We start from the raw sequence: 21,020 nt of genomic DNA on the forward strand, positions 1-21,020 counted from the left end.
AGCAGCATTTTAGGGACCAAGTTTCTTGACCAATGGTTAGTAGCATCCTTGGGGCAAAAATGAAGTTTCAAACTCTTGGCTCAAACCAGGCAGAAAAGACTGCTTAAGAAAATACTTTTAGGGCCTCCACTAGACAAGCACACATAGGATCTACTTTATATTTTTCTGCCTCAGGCATACTCTTCCACCTGATTATCCAGCCTCAACTCTCTGCTGCTGGTGCAACTTCTCTGTCTGTTGTTACAAGCAAATTGTCACTGTAAAATCTTAGTAAGGATCAGAAAGCCAAACCTCATTAATTTTAGCCTCTTCTGAGGCATGGGGAGTAACTTTATGGCATGAAAACCTCTGGTAGCATGTCTACCTCAAGCTTCTCCTGAGGATGCTGTCAAATTTCAAATCAGTGTGGCTGATGGGAAGAGGTCAGTCTCTGGTACAGGACAAAACAAGTGCTGGTTTTCTCAATTGCAGCTGAAATAGACCCAAACAAAGTAGCTCTGGTGGGGCAAAAATGAGTAAGCTGCTGCTCTGAAGCATCTGCCAGGAGCCAAGCCACACATGAGCACCAGGCAGTCAAACAAAATGTGCATTCAAGCCTACTTTACTCTTCACTAGAAGCTCTCAAAACTGAGGAGGGAGATACCACAAGTCCCCCAGTATTTACAGCTACCACATCAGGTTTTCTCTTGGGAGCAGAAGCCACAGCTGCTCATCGTCAACACCCACAATCTCACAGTTTAATTTCACAGGCGGTGGCAAGGAGTCTTCTCTAGTTGACAAGACAGAACCAAGTCTTCCTGCACAGATAAAGGATACAGGCACAAGACAAGATTCCTGCAGGAACGCAGGATGCCTTAAATGCAGGAACCTTAAATTCTATCCTGGTGTTTGGGTTTGTTTTGTTACTATTTGGTTAGCAGACTATTCAATGTAGAGGTGTTTTTTTTTAAAGTTTGCTGCCATTATAGAATTCTGATGTCCCCAGCACCCTTTTTAACTCTTCTGAAGGCAGGCATCTGCTAGAAGCTAAGGGCTGTTGCTTTTTTAGCAGCTTTTTAGAAGCAGCAGAGCTGATTTGAGGTTCTATTTTACATAAACAATATCAGAACTTAAGCAAGCTTGTATAGTTTTTAGCTTGGAAATATGACTCAAAGTAATAAAACTGACAGTGGCATCATTGAAGATGAGCCGAGGAGGTAAAACAAATTCAGCCTATGGAGTGAGAAAATAATACTTTAGATTGAAAACAAGCAGCAATTTCTGTGATTCAAGCAGGAAAAAAATTAAACTCACAGTAAAAATGATGAATGGCAAGATGTCTTTATTTCTTAAAGTGTAACTTCCCCCTGGATAATCAGTATTTTCCTGTGTGATGAGACCAGAGGAGAGAACAGAATGTCAGAAGGCCTAAAATGTAGAGCTTAGCAGAAAAAAGCTGTGAAAATGGCTGAATAACTCAAGCAGATTTTTTCTAAAACTTGGGTTTAAAGGGTGGGCTAGGGGAGTGGAGAAAAATATAACCAATATAAGTGAAATCATAACAGCCACATAAAAGTATAAGAGCCCTCTGGGGTTTCAGGATCATTTTAGGACCTCTCATCTCTGTCTGCTCCACATAAATAGACAAATTGCATACATAAAGACTGAAGAGTTTTCTTTCTCAGTAGTCTACTACCCACAGATTTTTCTTTTTGTTCAATATGACAGCCTTCTAGCCTCAACACTGACACTACGAAGGTATAAAAGAACACAAAAATAGAGCTCTGTATTCAATGCTCCTCTGCCTTGCAAAGCTCTTTCCATAGCCATATAACCTGCCCACACTACCAGAAGTATAGTAATCTCTTTGCATTGCTATTAAACCAGGAGATAAACCTGTGAGCAAGTATCTAGAGCTGAGTGTCTAAGGGAAAGGGAAGAAACATTTATTCCAGAAATGCAGAAAACATATTATTAAATTTACTAGAAAGCTATTTCCAGTTCATCAATCATGGAATCACAGAATGGTCTGAGTTTGAAGGGACCTTCAAGGTCATCAAGTCCAACCCCCTTGCAGTCTGTCACCAGAGACATCTTCAACTAGATCAGGTTGCTCAGAATCCCATCCAACCTAAACTTGAATGTTTTCAGGGATGGGGTTTCTACCATCTCAATGAGGAACTTTTTCAGTGTTTCACCACCCTCATTGTAAAATATTTCCTTGCCACATTTAGTCTAAGATCTACCTTCTTTTAGTTTAAATGCATCATCCCTTGTCCCATGGCTACAGGCCCTCCTAAGAAGTTTGTCCCCATCTCTCTTACAAGCCCCCTTTAAGTACTGAAATGCTGCAGGAAGGTCTTCCTAGAGCCCTCTTTCTTCCTGGCTGAACAACCCCAACCTTTCAGACTTTCCTCATAGGAGAGGTGTTCTATCCCTTTGATCAATTTTGTTGCCTTCCTCCACACCCACTTCAAAAGGTCCTGACCTGGTACAAGCTGCCACTGGAACCTACAGTTGTACACAGACTCACTATTTAATTTTGCATCTGACTAACAGTTCTCCCCCCATGACTTGCACCCCTTTCTCTGCCTCTAGTTTTATTTCAGATAACTCATCTCTGTGCTTGGGTTGTCATTTTTATCAGAAGTTTTTACTGTATCCACTTCAGGTAGCTTATGTAATTTATGTTTTTAATTTTTTCTGCAAAGCACCTAGTAAGATGGTGAGAGGCTCCCTTTAAAATTACCTACATAAATAAGCAAATACAACACCATTAGCATATAACAGATGTTGCTTATCAAACTATAAACACTGTAGGTTCAGAAAGTTCAGTGGCAGTCTTGCCACCAAAGGAACATGTATTTATTTTCTAATAGGTCTAACAGAACCTAAAATGCTGCATAACACAGTAATAATCTTCTCACAATTTGCTAGCAAGAATTTAAGGTTCTCATTTTCTTCTTTACATTGTACCAGTAGCTTTCCCTGGGCAACACACTTGAGCTAGATCCAAAAGCATGGAAGTCACATGCAGCCAGAAACCATTTACCACATATAGTTCCTAGAATGGTTCCTAGAAACCATTAACAGTGGGAATAATGTATAAGACAGGTGACAACTATTGGCCCAGGTGTAAAACCTTCTGAAAGTTCTTCTCTACCAATTGATAAGCCAGGATTCTGGACTTTCCAGGCCCAGATCCACAACCTAGTGCACATCTCAAGCAATTTGAGCATCCATTCAGAGCACTGAGAGAAAGACTCAGTTCAGAAAAGTAGTTGCCATCTTACATACCCACTTTTAGAGTTTGGACACCAGCCTAATAGGGACCTTAGGCATGCTGCACACTACAGCCATTATTATTTGGCTGCACTGGTTTTGACCATCTCCATTTGCCTGCCCTCCTGCCTGCCAAATACCACCCATCTTTGCCAGAGCTGGCACTGAGCGTATGTGAATGTCTTTGCCACATCAGAATAAAGGAAAAGATAAATCTGCTGGCCTCTCTTCACCAAAAAGTATATTTTCCTTTTAGAAAGTAACACTGATCTGTATAGGATGCAGAATAAATCACCAGGGCAATTTCTTTCACTGTACTTGTAAAAACAAGTTTAGCAACCTCTACATTGTGCTGTGATTCAAACTTCCTACAGAGCTACCACTCACAAATTTTAAATGACTTACAATATACTTTGCACCTCAGCAGTTGTAGTCTAAGTTATCAAGTTCACACACGCTCTCTTTTTCTAGCAACCCACATGTGCTTGGAAGAAATTACTTCTGAATATGCTTAATTTTAAAGTCTTCATTTTACACACTGTATGCAATCAAATTTTTTATTAAACATTGCCAAGCAATTTGTCTCATTTAAAATGAGTTGCTAGAAGAGGTAAAGGTCCATTAAGCTGTTAATTGCACACTATAACTCTGATTTCTTGAAAAGTTATGTTGAGTATAATTTTCTCAACTGCTTAATTCCATATTTACCTAATTCTACTGCCACAGCTACTACATTGGTCAGGTATATGATAACAAATCAATACAGACAGGGCAGAAAAATTTTTCCGTGCAGAAAGAGGAAGAGAAAAAAAAAAAAAAAGGATTTAATTTCCCCTTCTCTTGTTTGAGTTTTATATGGGGAATTTCACTGTACAGGTATAAAATACAATTCTGTTAATGTAGAAATACAAGTATACCCTAAAGGCAAAGTACTTCTGCTGTAGTAATGGTTTAAGTGATTTGATAGTTCAAATTCATTGCAAGTAAACCTCAATTAGACTTGAAAATGGAAGTCAAGCAAGTGACATAGAAAATTTTATATGCTACTGTTTTTAAATTACTTATAATGAAGGTAAAAAAATACTTAGGCTGTGAAAATACAACTGAGATGACTCTGAAATGTATCAGCCACATACAAACATTTTCAAAAAGATTGCAACTTCTTATATATGTTTCTGAAATGGTTTGAATGCAGGCCTTTGTGTGCAAAAAACCCCCCATGAAATAATTTAAATTTGATTATACCAAACTCAAGAAACCAACGCTTTTTACATACTAGCTAATTAACCAGATCTTACTTCATATCATGTATAGTTCTAAAATAAAATTGTGTTTCTCATTCTTAAATGACTTTATATCCATCCTTGCTTTCATTTATAGTAAGTTGAATCATACGATAATGAAATTAGAGAGATTGCAAGAAGATGAAATGTAAATTAATTTCTTTCAAAAGGCACATAACTCAAAGCACAATATCACATGAATGTTGAGTTACTTTGTCTTTTTTCCCCTGTTCAGTCAACTGTGCAAATCTCCTCCCAACACTGAGAATTAAGTAATTAGCACTGGTATGTGTAAATTCATTACGCCAAGCGGAAGGCTGTCAGGAAAACCTCTCTCCTCCAAGCCTTGCAACCTATCCATAGGAACATCTTCAGCCACGTAGCTATCCAGCCTCTTCTCAAGGCCATGCAGTTTAAAAAAAAAGCAGGAGGGCACTTACCCAGCAAGAATTTGTGGTCAGTCACTTCCCACTTTGGAAAGCCTGTGATGGCTCTGAATTGTCAGGCATGCCTTCCTCATGTACAACAACACATTTCACTGCTACATCCATGCAGGACAGCAACAACAGCCCCTCAGCAGGAACACCAGGATCCAGATACCTCAGCTCTTTCCCTGATACTTTTGCTTATAGCTCTGACTTCCATGTGCCACAAGGAGAAAGCAGGTTATCTTAACTCTTTTTTTTCACACAATGGAAAAAACACCCATAGAAATCAAAAGGGCCTCAAATTTACAAAAGGAAAGAGCATAGGTGTTTTGTTCAGTACAAACAGCCCTGAAACATATCAGCATTATCTTTCAAATCATAATAGCTGTTCAGGGCTTGAGACTTCAGATTAAGAGAATTAAATTTCCAAAACTCAGTGGAGTGTGTGCTTATTTAATTAAAAGCAGGCAGAATTTCATTTGCACTTCATTGTTAAGAGTACCACCTATAATATCACATTTTTGCAGAACAGCTCAACTCCAATTTATACTAAAAGGATACTTCATCAAACTCATTCTGAAGTTCATTACAAACACTAAATGCAGTACTATTTGCTAAAGCGATTCCATCCCATTTGGATGTTTAAGTAGGCAAACATGGTCAGAAAAACTTGGAGCAGCTCGTGAATGTTCTGTGCATTTTCAAATGAAGACTTTAATATTTGACCTGGTACTGTGAGCTACATTATGTATTCTTTAGTTTAAATTTTCACAGGTATGTCTCAAGGTGTTCTGTTTCCTCTTCTCTGTAGATATTGAAAACCCTCCTGGATGCAGTTCTGTGTAATTCTGTAAAAACTACAGAACTTTCTTGTTTGTACCTGTGCCCTCAATGTACATCAGGTTATTTTATTTTCCTTTCACAAATGAAGCAGTATATTGCACTCATTACTGGGCTATATCAAAAAAAGCAAGATTTTCTCACTGACTGACAGAAATTTACCCTTGTGCACTTCCTTCAGACAACGCATATGGCTGAGACTGTGCCCTCTAAGGGTAGTACATGGTAAAACTTAATTCTACCCAAAAGAAAAAATGGGAGACTTGAAGAGAATCATCTGCACCTCGTTTACTGGGACAGCCACTCAAGACAGCTGGAAAGTGCTACTGCTGCAACACATTTAACCAATAACAAATAGACACAGGCAAAGTTTATGCTGCAGTCACGGGCAATAACGCAGAAATTATCAACTTGTAGCACCCATTTTACACTTGAGGAGCACAACCAGCTTAGGAGGTCAGTTTCCATCCAGGCTCAGTCACTGCCTTCACATGCTGTTTCAGCCACAACACTGAGGAAAGATGGATTGATTTTGGTCACAGGGTGGAATGTGGTGGAGCAGACCAACTCTGCAGCCTGGCCACACTGCAATGTCTGCACCAGACAATATTGTTCTTGCTTTACACACAAAGACAGTGGACCCAAAAGTTGTCCTTGTTTTAGCTGCAAATGAAATGGGCTGGGGTCTTTCTAACCTTGCCTACTGAGGCAGTGAGATGAGACGATCTGGCACCTTCTTGTTCTGGTACATCTGCAGTGACTGGGATGATAAGGCACTCCCTAACTGCACCTGGATCTGTTGCTTGAGAAATCTCCCAAAGACCCCTCTGCCTGAATCACAAGCCCACTCTAAGAGGTAACAACATCACCTGCCAGGAACTATGGCCATGATGGAAAACCAATCATCTTGTGATCCTATAAATACTGATTCTAAAGTGAGGCCCTTTGAAGCTCTCTGGGTTCACAGCGGGCTGCTACCCTGTTTATCACAAAAGAAAATTAATTCTGATAAAGGAAACAAGTGAGGGGACTCACCCTGAATTTCATGACTCAACAAGAGGTTTTCATTACCCTCTTATTAGACATAAACTGTCAACCAAATCTAAGGCTAAGTCTGGATCCAGCCAAACCTAGACTCATCCCTAGGAAGGATTTTAGAAAGCAAAGGAGTCCTTATTGAACCTCATGGCTCAGTGGGAGTGCCTCCCTCATTTTCTTTCCCTGATCCTTGGACAAATCACTCAAACCCAATCCTGACTCACTTCCCCCTGTCTCAGTATAAATAATTTCTCCTGATCTAATTTCAGCCTTTATATGTTTCTTCCATACAGTAATAGAGTGAACCTTGCCACCAAACTGTTGTCACACAAATTGATATTAAAATCCCTTTTCTAATATCTCTGATGGTGATCTTTTGAGTGATCTGAACACCCTTGACCCACATCCATGACCATATAATATTAATGGAGTTCACATTAAGTATTTTCATATAATTAAAAATCCTATCTATGTGGCCTGCTGTTCAGCTCTTGGAAGGGCAGACAGCTATTTTCCAGTAAGCTTGTACAAGGGCACTTCAGCGTTTGGAGAATATCAGGGTGGGACTAAAGGGTTTCCAGCCCTGCGGGGCTAGCAGAGCAACTCTTGTCTAACAGATTTCTGGTTTGGATTCTAGTTTTCAATTCCAAAGGAAGATGGATCTCTGTGAAACAAAAAAAATCTTCAGTTTTTACGATTTTTCAGCAAGATTGTAAACATTTCCAAACAAACTCTTAACGGTAGGCAGATCTCATTCTCCTGTGGCAAGGAACTTGGAATGGACAGTGAGTGTTTTGCAGCAGGCTCACCAGAGAGCCACTCTCCTAAAATATGGCCTAGTGGGACATCAGGATTTTGGAACCAACAGATTAGTGACATTTTTCTTAGCAGGGCAAAGGTAACCAACACCCTGTCTTGCACCTCTGCTGCAGAGTGCTTCCCTTGATAGCACAAAGGATTGCTCATCATCTTTGGTCTTTTGGTCTTTTAGTGTTTTGGGTTTGGTTTCTTTTCTGTTTGCTTTGTTTGTTTGGGATTTTGTTTTGTTTTGTTTTGTTTTGTTTTGTTTTCTTCCTGCAACACAGCACTGTTTTCATTAGAAAAATGTAAAACCCCCTTTATTGCATGACAGGTGTTGTGCAAAAAAAAAAAAAAAAAGTTAAATAGCAAACACCTTTACAAAGATAAAAAAAAGACAAATGAAAGGACGTGATGAGGGCTGAGAAAAGCTGAGTACTGAACCGCTCTTTTGAACACTATCGACTGTTAACACTGGATTTATTGCAGGCCTAGGGAGTCTTCATGAAATCCAAAGGATACACATCTTACTCCTCCAAAACAGTCTTACCATCCAAAAGCCTACTATAAATTCTAAAGTATTAACAACATGTGATTGAGCTGGCACTCAATAATACAAATTATGCAATTTTCTTCTGCCTTGTCACATATCAAATATACAAATATAATCCAGCAAATTAAACCTGGATTCACTAGACATTATTAACCTTAGCATGAAGAAGACAGTTCTGTTCAAAGTCTTGCTTTATTTATCTTTCATATTTCTATATCTTACCATGGCTCATGGTGCTTCTTAGAGGCACCCTTTAATTTCTAAACCACTATATTTGCTCACAACTTTCATGTTAGAAAGCTTAAAACAGGTGAGAAAATTGAATCAATGAGATAATGAGAGAAGCAAAAGAAAGAGTAAAGAAATTTAGAAGGAACTCGTTAATATACCCAGCATATACTATAAAAGCCTACCTCAGTTTTAGGCATTTATGTACTGAGTATTTTGAAACTATATCAATGAAACTATATCAATTGAAACATATCAATGAAAGCTAGTGCATTTAGCTTAAAAGAAATAAATGTTCAAAGGGATCAAGTTAAAATATTTTTCTCTTCTTCAGGTCAGTGTAGTTTCTTACACAATACCTATCTGTGCAAAATCTTCTTTCATTTTTACTTCATTTGTATCAGTATCAGCCAGACTATGGACCACACTACCACTTCCAGCCTGGTATGAAATTTCAGAAAGAAACACAAACAGGAAAAATCATCTTCCAACAGATTTCTTACATTCTAGAAGAGTCCCTGCAAAGATGTGTTTTCTTTCATCTTGAAAATCCACTGTGCCTACAGGTTTCCTTTAGAAATTTGAAATGCTGGTGCCATTTCTTTACCTTTAAAATAATTTTTGTCTTCTCCTAGCACCCATAAATTTGATCAGATCACACCACCATCTGAAGAATCTTTTATTCTCTCTCAATTACCCTGATTCCCACACTGAAGGACTTACTGCAATGACTCCATCCTATTTTTGCTACATTTTTTCAAAAGATGAAAATAATCCAGAACAAGCCCAGAGAAAGCCCAGAGAAAGGGCCATTGTGATTGGCATCAGGGATGAAAAATACACCTTGGAAGTAGAACCTAGAGGAGCTTGTCTTGTTTGACTTATGAAAACAAAAGAACTGGATAGGTTTCAACATCAATGCATCAGAAGAGATTAACGGTAGGAAAGACCACAAAAGCCTATAAGCAACAGAAAATATGGTGCAGAAAAAAAGGTATACTGGCTTCCCATAAGTCATTGGAAGAGCAAGTTTTCTAGCCCTCCCAGTAGGGAAAGATCATCAATAGTAGATGAAAAGTGCCCTGTAATAGCAGATGACACACAAAACCCCTGAAGTTCATGCGCCTTCCCATACCCTCGAACCACACCAGCTCAGATACCTGTGTGACCTGGCACCCCAAAACCCTTATTGGGCCCTTATAACCTCATTATACCCTTAGGCTAGGGTGGCTGGTTTGCACCACATCATTACCTCTTTCCAGTCACTGCTCTTCCCCCCGAACTCCTGGTTTTGCTCAATTTGTTTCTTCTGCTCAGCATCGCTGCTGCAATGCTCCCACCAGCTCCGCTCCCTCTGGTGTTTAACACATCCCCCTGGCAGCCTGGAAGCTGTGCCACTGCCCTGCTTTTTGCCACAGAAAGATTCAAACTTTCAGCAGAGCAGCAGCGACCTCAGTAACAAGCCATTATCTTTTTAATGAGCACAACTAACTGGCATCTGCCTATGCGGCCAAATGGGTTCCCAGTGAAAAAAAGGGGAGAAAAAAAGTCAGCAACCACTAACAGACATGGGATATTAACTGAGAATTTCAGCAAGACAGCAGGTTGCAGAGGGCAGCAAAATAGAAAAAGAAATCCCACAGAGCCAGGACTACAGCATTCTAGCATGGGTGCTGTAAACAACCTGCTCATTAGAGAAAAAGAGAGCTGAACATATGTGCCATTGTTTGCAAAGCCTATGTGTTTCTCTGTCTCTATGAGGGCTGGATGAGTTACAAATAGTCTGGAACTATGCATAAAAGCCAATGGCATTATTAGAGATGAGAAGGTAGCTGCAGTTATACTTGATATAACAGGGACAGAAGATAATTCTCAGACTACATTTCAAATGAGAGAAAAAAATGTTATGAAATCATTCAAACACTACAGAGTCACCTGCTCACAAAGTTACCACTGCTTGCAGATCATATCTGCTTCTGAAAAAAAATAATGGGAGTTACTGAATAAATTGTTATATTCGTGAGGTTAGAAGTTCACCAGTAATTTAGAAATACATATATGCAAAAAATTTACATGATATGCCATGAACTAGCTCATAATGATAAAAAGAAAAGCGGCACTGATAGCTACTCATTTAGATGGACTTATAATAAAAACATTTCAGTGTATACCAGCATTTGAAGTGCTAACATCAAGACAGGATCATGAAGTGTGTGCAACAAAAGCAGTCCCAAAGAACTAAGGAAAGAGAACAGTAAGTAGAGTCTGACCTGACCTGCTTTTGGTTGAAGAAAAAAGATTCATAATGCAAACAATGATTATTTAAAGACTCATGTTTGCTGGTTAAAACCTCAGCAAGGCTGGCTCAGGTAGCAAACAGATTAATGAGAGCAAAAACTTCTGCCCAGCCTTTCAGCAGAAGTGAAAACAGGAATATCATAGAATCAGCCAAGTTGGAAGGTTCATCAAGTCCAAGTCCTGTCCCTGTATAGGGCACCCCCAGAATCACACCAGTTGCCTGACAGCATCATCCATGCTTCTTGAAGTCAGGCAGGCTTGATTTCAGCTTCATTGAGACACAGATGCCACCAGGAAAGCCCTTGGGAATGCTTTAGGATCTCCTCAACACCTTATAAGAACAAGAAATGAAGTATTCAGATTGCTTTACAAGTGGAATGAATAAGATTGGAGCTCATAAGAAATGGAGCTCAATACTGGGCTTACTAACTTCACAGAAAGATTATTAAGAAATATCTTTAATAGGTTCAGTAACAGATTATCTCTGTGCTTCTAAAACCACAGAAGAAGTAGTCTTTCCCAGGGTGGCTGTCTCTAGTTATATTTATAAAATCTGTAAGATGTAAACAGCACTTCTCAGCAGAGGGTCACTGCATAAGTTTCAAATGGTAGTGCAGAAAAATATGGACAGTCTTCAAAAAAAGCTAGACATAAAAAATACCAGCTGAATTTTAGACAACATACATATTGAGAGCTGGCATTCAAAATTTCTTGAGTTTATGCAAATGGAGCACCTCTTCAGTGCTACATAACACTGAGAAACATAAGAGCACTGAAGTTGAAACAAAATTGTCAAGTACAAGAGGTACACACAGAGGATGGCAGGTATTACTTTTGTGCTAAGTATGTGGTTTTCATTAAGACTTGTTTAAAATACAAATAATCATCTACGTCAGTAATGAAGGTGTCATAATCTCCTGGAGCTGCCATCTTAGGGCTCCCAACAGCAGACAGGACCATGTTACTATTCACTAAATAGCTAGGGCAACAAGCATCACAACTCTGAGGAGAAGGATTTGGGGGTGATGGTTGTTGAGAAGCTCAACATGAGTGGGCAATGTGCACTTGCAGCCCAGAAATCCACCCGTATTCCTGGGCTCCATCAAAAGAAGCATGGCCAGCAGGTCAAGGGAGGTGATTTTCCTCCTCAACTCCGTTCTTGTGACTGCCCACCTGGAGTACTGTGTCCAGTTCTGGAGCCCCCAATGCAAGAAGGACATGGAGCTCTTGGAGTATATCCAGAGGAGGGTCACAAAGATGATCAGAGGGCTGGAGCACCTCTCCTGTGAGGACAGGCTGAGAGAGATGTGGTTGTTTAGAGAAGAGAAGGCTCAGGGGAGACCTTACAGTGGCCTTCCAGTACCTGAAGGAGGCCTGCAGGAAAGCTGGAGAGGAACTTTTAACAAGGACATGTAGTGATAGGACAAGAGGCAATGTCTTTAAACTAGAATTGGGGAAATTGAGGTTAGATATGAGGAAGAAATTATTTAGTGTAAGGGTGGTGAGACACTGGAACACATTGCTCAGGGAAGGAGACTGGATGTGGCTTTGAGCAACCTGATCTAGTGGGAGGTGTCCCTGCCCATGCAGGGGGGTCAGAAATAGATGATCTTTAAGGTCTCTTCCAAACCAAACCATTCTATGATTCCCAGTAGAATCACAGACTGGTGTCTCACCGCCACTTAGGAAACAACTTCAAAAGAGGGAGAAGAGGGAGAAACACTGCATTTCTTCTACAAGTACTGTAAAGCTTAGGGAGAGGGGAAAAAGCTTCCAAATAAACTCTGAAGAAGGGAAGGGGAAAATAGCATTTGCATTGGGGAAATGTCAGTAATATTATCAGGGTATTTTGTTCTGAGTGGAATAACTACTCACCAGCTCTAATGCCCTCTTGAAGGCTTCACCTCAGACACAGGGGCCATCAGGTCCCTGCCAAAAGAGCAGCTGGGGAGGCAGCAAGGCTGTGTGCATTTGTAAAATGTGAACTAATATGGGGGGCTTGAATACAAGTAAGCCTGCACCATTCTTCCTACTGTGAATGTTACTTAAAGAGGAATGGCATAGCAACATCACTTTTAAACTGAAGACTCCATTGCTTCTTTGTCACAGCCACATTATAATTGCAGATTCCGGAAGGTTTTTTCTGAATTGGGGAAAAAAAAAAAAAAGATTGTATTCACCCTTTTCCAGACGTCTTTACAAAACACCCTCTAACCACCCACACATATTAAACTCATAATTGCTCAGTAGCATTTCATTCTTTGTGTTCATAAACTAGAAATCTTGATCTCCAGATTTTGTCTGACTGTAATATTTATTTATTTCAATAAATGAAGCATTCCAGATTTGGCTCTCTTTGAAACCAAGATTACTCAAAGAATAAGACCATGAAGGCACAGATTCTATTTATTACAATCACTTCATACAAGCCATGAGATACAAAGCTGACTACCAGGAGAGTAAGAAGCAGTATTAGCAAATTCCTTTCTAATGCTTCAGTTTATCAAGTTAATGGTTAATTAATTTATTAAAACAGATGAAACTACAGGACCAAAGTTCTGAACTAAACCAGACTGATTATACTGGTTCTTAAGCCAGTTTCCTAACTCATTAAAAAATAACAGCACCTGTTGCCCTGTCTGGAAGGGCAACCACCTTGCATAGGGTTGCAAAGAGTAAACTCAACAAAAGTAATGGACTGACTTCTAGAAACAACTGTTTATAAAATGAAGTTCTTCGTTTTCATTTTAAGTTTACTATCCATCCCACCAGCTATTTTCTTTTAGTGCTAAGAAGAAAAAAAACACAGGTTCCCACACCTGCATAAAAGGCTAGGTGTGGCCAAGGAGATAACAAGAAGCATCTGTACCAAAGCCATTGCTCTGTTAATGCTCAGTCTGTAACAGAGCACAGAGTTGGGATATCACCAGCTCATTTTGGGCACACTGGAATTATTCCATTCCATACCTACATAAAGTCATCACCTGAGCCATAAGGAAAAAGATCACCCCTCTTGCCTATTATCAAGCTCTTCCAAAAAAATATCCCTTATCCATAATCATCCTCTACTACATCTCCTATTTGCCATGCACAGTCACCCCAGAGAGCACAGTCTCCTTTTGCTAGACTTTACCAGCTCTGGTATTTCAGACTTGCCCTGCCAGCTGAACAGCAGCAGCAGCAAAAGCAGCATTTGCAAATGAGGTAATAAAACAAGTGTGGGAAAAGGCTGAATCACCCTAGTTTTGAAACAAGGTTTTCAACTTGATAGGAACCATTAAGGAGGACTGGACACAGCACTCAGATGTCACTCATCCGTACAGTTTCCTGTTGATGACCTTTACAAAGGACAAATCAATACTAAGCAGATACCATATCTACTATTTCTTACTGTGTAGGAAAGGTCAACCCATTTTCATGTATGTATCAGTTCTAACGTTACTATTTTCAGACACAGAATTGCTTTAACCTGGGAATAAAGAAAAAATTCTTATCTTCTTGCACATAGCACCATTTCAGAACATGTGATAATTATAAAAAAAGAGACTTGGAATGGAAACCTATTTCATAATCCAGGCATAATGCTTATAGAAGGAATGTAAAGCTGTACCTTGCTACCATGAAATTATCTCTACAAATACAATCTAAATTAAATTACAAACAGTATTTATAAGAGTGCTTTCTTAGCAAAATATGGTACCATCTCTGTGTTTTACCACTGAGGCAAATATTTCTAAAAAATTACTAAGCCATTTTCATTAATTTTGTGCCTGCCTGCTGCACCTTTTTCATATGTATGCACACACCACAGAGATTATTCTCCTCTTACAGTTCACTTAGATGGCCTTCATCAAAATACACATTTTCGTTCTATATTTAAACTTGATCACATTTAGCTCAATGCCAAATCCTTTTAGCTTCAGTGAGAAAATTCTATAATACATATATTACTACAGTCTAGAAGCCTGGCACTGAAATCTTAGCTGAAACGTCTTGCTTTTAAAAAAATTAAAATACTTGAATGTGCAAAGCACTCTAACTTTAACATTTCATAGTATCTGAAAGTTCAAGGATGAACATCAAAACTATAAATTCAACAGCATAGTGTTTAAATGAAAAAGTCATCATGTCGTATATCTTAAACATAACACAGGCATCAAACAACACAAATACTTCAGTCTGGCTCTGGTGAGAAGACAGCGACTACTGCACTATTTTATACTGCAAGTGTACACCTGCAAAGACCATGTTTTAAAATATTCAGAAAGGCAGTATTTTAAAATGCTTGGGTATGGGGAAAAGGTTATTTAATACTCAAGATAATGAATTTCTGAGTTGCATTATCTCTGCAGCATCTTAAGGAGTTACTGAAGTAGTGTTGTATGGAATAGGAGCAATGGCATTTCCATACATCCATAAGCAAAGTCATAAAAAGGATTTACTATCTTTTGATGCATACATCTAACACATTTAGATAGGGTTTATCACAGTTACTCTCCTCATGCTCAATGTAGAGATACACACATTGTTAAAAATCTCATCAATTCAAGTAAAGAGAAGTAAAGTTTTAAAGAATAAAATAGCTATTTTTACTCTTACTGTTCTTGAGTTGCTCAAAAGTTAAGACATTTTGACTACTTTAATTTTGTAACTCATAGAAAACATCAATTTACTCAAAAAATTAATTATTTATCCTATTTTCTTGCAAATCCATGTTTTAAGAGTGCTTTCTGTCTGTCAAATATGAAGGCAATACCAAATAATATAGCTTTTTACAGTGGAAGAGTGTACACTGTTAGATTATGACAGTCTACGCTGATGCTGCTATCACCAAAACTGACAAATATAAATAAAAAATTAAGCTCTTTGTTTATTTTTAATTAGTTGTTTGTGTCATCAGAAAATCAGGTGGTGGGTTTTTTTTTAAATAATATGCCTTTGAGTTAAACACTACCAAAAAAAGCCATCCTTTTGGCTGCAGACATGTGCCAAAGCCAGAATTATAAGCAGGCAATTAATTTTAAGGTTTCTAAAACTACCTGCTGAATTATTCTTTGACTGAGGAGATCCATTCTATGTACTACAATGCAGGACAGAGCTGCCTGTCATGCAGTCTTGTCAAATTGCTTATTTTGATTAGCTGCAATGGCATAAAAGTATAGATTTTTAATATACTTTTATTGCCTTTTAGATAGCTGAATTATTGACAGTGGGCTCGGAGCATTTTCTTCCTAAAGTTTTATGACTACACCTTTTTGATGACTACGCTTTTTAAATTTTTAGTGGGGTATAATGATTGGATCTCTACAGGGATAGATGAAAAATTCTATTAGGTGTAATACTGAAAAAGCTCATTTGGATGCAGAGGACTTTTTTCTTGCAAAAAAACCAATAACCACAACACACCAAAGACTCACAAAAGACAACAACCAAATAGAAAAATAGAAAAAACAATATAAACACTGGTATGATTCTTGTCATCTCCCATCCTCCTCTTATAAGAGTCTTATGCTTTTTCAAAGCAAGATCCAAAATAAAAAAAGCTGAAGATATGAGCTCTTTTAAAGTACTCTATATAAGTTACACGCTGCAAATTTATTTTCTTACTCCCTTACAATGAAGAACCCAAAGTACAATAGTCATTATTCTGAAACAGCTATGCTTTCTACTGTGATACTATAAGAAGAATGATTGAATGAAAACACTGAAATATCATTGAGAATAAATGGAAAGCAGGTTGCTAACTTTGCATGTGAGCACAGAGGTATGATCAGGAGATTCTGCAGGTCTGTAGGTATTGCTATATACCTGACCATAAGTGTCTGCTTTTGAAATCAGATATTTCTCATAGATAGTCTGTTTCATTTGATTTGGCCCTACATTACTAGAGTGTCATCTTGCACAGCATAAGAGAGGGTTGCAGAGGAAGCAAAACTAAACACTTTCTCCAGAAAGTGGTTGGTGGGGTGGGGGGACAGGTTATAGCCAACAGCGTCTTCCAGTTAGAAACCTTGGGTTTTTTAAACCCTCATAAAAGTGTAGTCAGAGAGAAAGCAGAAGTAAGGTGTTAGGCAGATTTTCATCATTACAACTATGAACATTACTATAATTCCACTGCAATTAATCTAAATTCTTTGATGTGTTTTGGAGAAACCTTTGCTTTTAAGGCAGGTGATAAGACAAAGAAGAATCCATGACACCTCTTTCCTTGCACAAAGACTGCCATTAAAGGCAGGCAAGTAAACTCAAAGCATACATATTTTTCAATAAAAACATATTTTATAAAATAGCAAGAGTTACCTAAAACAAACCCCTGAAACTGCTGATCAGGTACCTAAGTTGTATTATTCCTCGTGGTGTAAACTAATGTTAAGAAGTGCACTTTTAGCACACTCTGACCTGAACTTTCAGAGGAATATCTTACTTACAGACTCAGTTCACTTTCTTGCCCATACCCAGAAGCTCCAACACTCAATTTTACCTTTTCCTTTTCTTTTTGCTCTTAAAAATTATAACAAAACTACTTTAAAAGGTATTTTATTACTTCAAAAGAAGAAACTATCTGCTGTAAAACAGCACACACACACCCATAAGCTTTTCATAAATTCTCACAAGCCATTATGCTCTATTTAATTTCATCTGAATTTTAACCATGTCCTTGTTCCATGTTCCACCTTACTATCTTACCACACCATCTTACTAATAATCACTTTTGAGAATCCAGCTTCTGTATCTTAATTAAAACTGTGGGCTTGCATTACAGCACTAATTTATCTGCAGGACTTCGAGAACTGGGGCATCTGGGAGAAAAGAACAGACTTTGTCCAATACTTGACAGTCCAACTACATTGTGATTTAAAGACATTTTCTTTAGATGTCATAGATGACCCTCAGTAAATGCTATCACATCAAAGTCATCAAAACAGCACAAGCCTAACCAAAATGAAGAGTGTGAAGTGCATAGTATAACATCTGAAAGAAAGATGATGCTACCTGTATCGGACATGCTCGATTGTGTCATATGTCAGCTTGCTGCTGATATTCTGACTATGAGGGTTGCCTAGGAGACAAGAGAGATATAGAAGTTAATCATTAATCACAATTTTTCTATTAATTTTTTTCTTTTATCAAAGTATTACACCGAGCCTGCCTGAAAAGATGACAAAGAAAGATTTAAAGTATACTTCACATCAATGCCCTGAAGCTCTTTCGAGCAGTTAGTGAAGAGCAGGGACATACAACAGAAGAAAGCAATTATGACAGACCTTAAAACATCAGCTGGATCTCTTACTAAAATTTAGTTCCATTAAAAAGAAAATGCAACTGTCACAGATATAATGCACATTCATAAATATATCTGTACACTAGTGAAGAATCAATTTAGAAGACATAGCATCTGGAGAAAATAAACATTCATGACTGGAGACCAGGACTAACCCTGAGCTTTTTAGCATTTGAATTTCAAGTACCTCATGAAAATATAAATTTTATTGCAAAATTAGTGGCCACCTCAGCACAGCTCTGCACAGGCATGTATTAACAATTAAGACAGCACATAAGGGCATGAATTCATCTTTTTTGAGCAAAAAAAATTATAGCAATATCCACATAGGCACAGTACATTTTCCTATTAGTAAATGCATAAAGAACATGTCTAAATGGTTTGGAAAGAACAAAGAAAAAGACTTGCTATATTATTACAGTTTTTACAGTAGGCTGCAATATTAGGTACTCCCTCTTTAAAATTTCAAAATCTCCCTTCTGGAAGTTACTGAGTGAAGGTGTTAAACTGAATAATAAATTTAGAGCTCAACTGCAAAATCCAATACCTAGACTTTTAATGTAATTTCCAATTCAAATATTCTCAATTTAGAAGTTAGTATCTCTGTTACTTACATTCCTTTCCTTCATTTACACATGCAACAGCTAAACTGCAGCTCTTCAGGCCTGTGGATATCACCAAGAAAATAAAAAACCCTGCAAGGCAAACTCTCTTTTCACTCACACTTGTGTCTGTAAATGAACTCTTTTTATGCAACAGTTACAGCCCTTAAGTAGCAGAGATGTAACTGAAAAAAAGATTTTACTATATTTGAGTTCCTGTCATCATTTTATTTGAAAGCAGTATTAAAAAAGATACAATTTGTTCTTCCATAGCACTATAGGTACTATGCAAATCTGCTTCAACTGGCAGCACCACTATTTCCATTCACAAGCACTCAATTGATTCACAAATTTAATTTTTTTTCCACCACAGATGGTACTTATTGTAAGGCTTGAGTTCAATGTTGTTTGAAAGAACTAAGATCAGAGTGCATACATTCCACTTTACAATGGCTGCAGTGACAGAACATTAATTTTAATATAACTGGCATGCACCTGAGTGGGAGATTTTGCATGTAATCAAGTCAGTGGGCCTTGTTATAAGAGAAAAACACACCTGCTCATATCAAGAAAAACATCTATTTCATGGTGGAACTTAAATACATGCCCTGTATCCTGGCCTTGCTAATGTTCAGGAAACAAGAAAGAGGGAAGTTACACGGACAGTGGCACATTGAAATAGAAAACTAAGCAGCATTCTCAAGTGTCTTGCCCAGGTGATATGCACAAGTGTGTCAGTGCTCGAGTGAACACAGTGGTACTTAGATCCCAAGTGAGGAATCCCTGTGGTCTGTTTATCAGGGAGCACAAGAAAGACACAAAACTAGCAAGAGGGACACACAGCCCACAGATGGAAACCACGATAAGAAGTTTTGATTATTTCAGTGGGACTACTCACAGAACATATAGATAATACTGTACAGTATATATTTTTTTTTCTGGTTGAGCATGAACCACTCTAATGTATATGGTCTCACACAGTAACTATATTTCCTAAACAGGGAAGCTGTTGCCTTTGTATAATATAGCACATTCACTGTGTGGTTCTCAGCTGCATAATAATGCTTAAAAGAGATGAAAGGTAGTACCACTTGTAGGTGGTACTGAAGTGCCCATGTCCACAGCTGAAAAAGATGACATTGCATAGTTCTGTAGATATTTTTACTCATACTGTTATTAAAAAATTGCTTTAGTGATGCACAACATTTTTCTGAGCGTGCAACTAAATCTAATAGCTTTGCTGCTTAAAGTCACTTGGAACTTTTGAGTTAAGATCTCTTAGAAATAAAATGCTATACTGAGCCACAGTACAAATTCATTGTGATGACTCTTATCGAGGAGAGGCGTGGTTCTGTACTCTGGTCCTTGCATAAGAGATTGGCTTTGCATTTTGTGTGACAGAAAAAAAAAAAGGAAAAAAAAATAGAAAAAGAAAAAAAACCAAAACAAAACCCTGAACAAACAGTGCTCAGAGCTATGTCGTATTTGTTTCAATTGTATCTGTTAGGGCACAGTGCCCTAACCCCTTGGCAACAGAGTCATGCTGCCTTTGATTTTTCTTCTTCACTGACACAGACAGGTCCTTGGCCACCACAGAACAAAGCAAAGGGTAACACAAAGGGACAATGACTTGTTTGTAAAACCACAGGTTTCCAGCTATTCAATAGCAATGTTAAAAACCTGCAGAAGTATCCTTCCAAAAATGCAGGAGGCACTGTTTTTTTCTAATTAGATAGAAACTTGAGAATGGTGGTTTTCACTTACCATAAACATTGTTTCTTAGGTCATCAGTAAAAGCTTTAAGCAGACTCTCTGGGAAAAGTGCTGAACCAGCATGGTCAAGGTAAGTAATCCCTAAAATAAAAATAAAATTGAGAGATGTGATTTATGTAATTAATTCCATGTTCTTCCACAGTGTACATTGTGAAGTGCACCACACAAAAAGTCGATTTCCCTAAATTTCCTGGTATATGAAATTTCTCTGCCTGACCTAGAGGTCTCTACAACTCTCAAAAAATGCTTCTCAAATATGTTCCTATAGTCAACCATAATTCAGAGCAAGGGATCTTTAATTCACTATTAGGAAAAAAAAAAAAAAAAAAGATACATAAGAAACCAAATATTTTTATTGCATCTGTATAATTTTTAATTAAAAATTAAAATATTTTAAAATGCCCTTACTTCCAGGTTTAGGTTACATATTCTTTGGAAAAATCTTTCTGCTTTACCTGTACCACTCCGAGCAAGCTGGTGTCTTCAGTCACAGTACTTTGTTACTCCTAGACACTATGTATTATGAAAACTATCAACACTATTATAAATATTATTATTAACAGCAACAACAGCAGTATTTCTCCCTTCTTGAAGCAACATTCTCAAGAACTGTCAAGGCCTCAATCATGCCTGAAG

At 38.0% G+C, this 21,020-nt stretch overlaps 1 protein-coding gene across 2 annotated transcripts in view; it reads right to left on the bottom strand.

Moving 5' to 3' along the window:
* Positions 1-21,020, bottom strand: part of MOCOS (molybdenum cofactor sulfurase) — a 219,108-nt gene that overhangs the window by 173,612 nt on the left and 24,476 nt on the right. For both annotated transcript variants that reach the window (XM_071736830.1, XM_071736829.1), the window contains exons 2-3: positions 20,376-20,465; positions 17,721-17,787 (exon numbers count right to left, since the gene is read on the bottom strand). In XM_071736830.1, coding sequence (XP_071592931.1) covers positions 17,721-17,787; positions 20,376-20,465 — 157 coding nt within the window. The remainder of the gene's footprint in view (positions 1-17,720; positions 17,788-20,375; positions 20,466-21,020) is intronic.

This window comes from Heliangelus exortis, chromosome 2 (assembly GCF_036169615.1).
Source record: "Heliangelus exortis chromosome 2, bHelExo1.hap1, whole genome shotgun sequence".
Lineage (NCBI taxonomy): Eukaryota > Metazoa > Chordata > Aves > Apodiformes > Trochilidae > Heliangelus > Heliangelus exortis.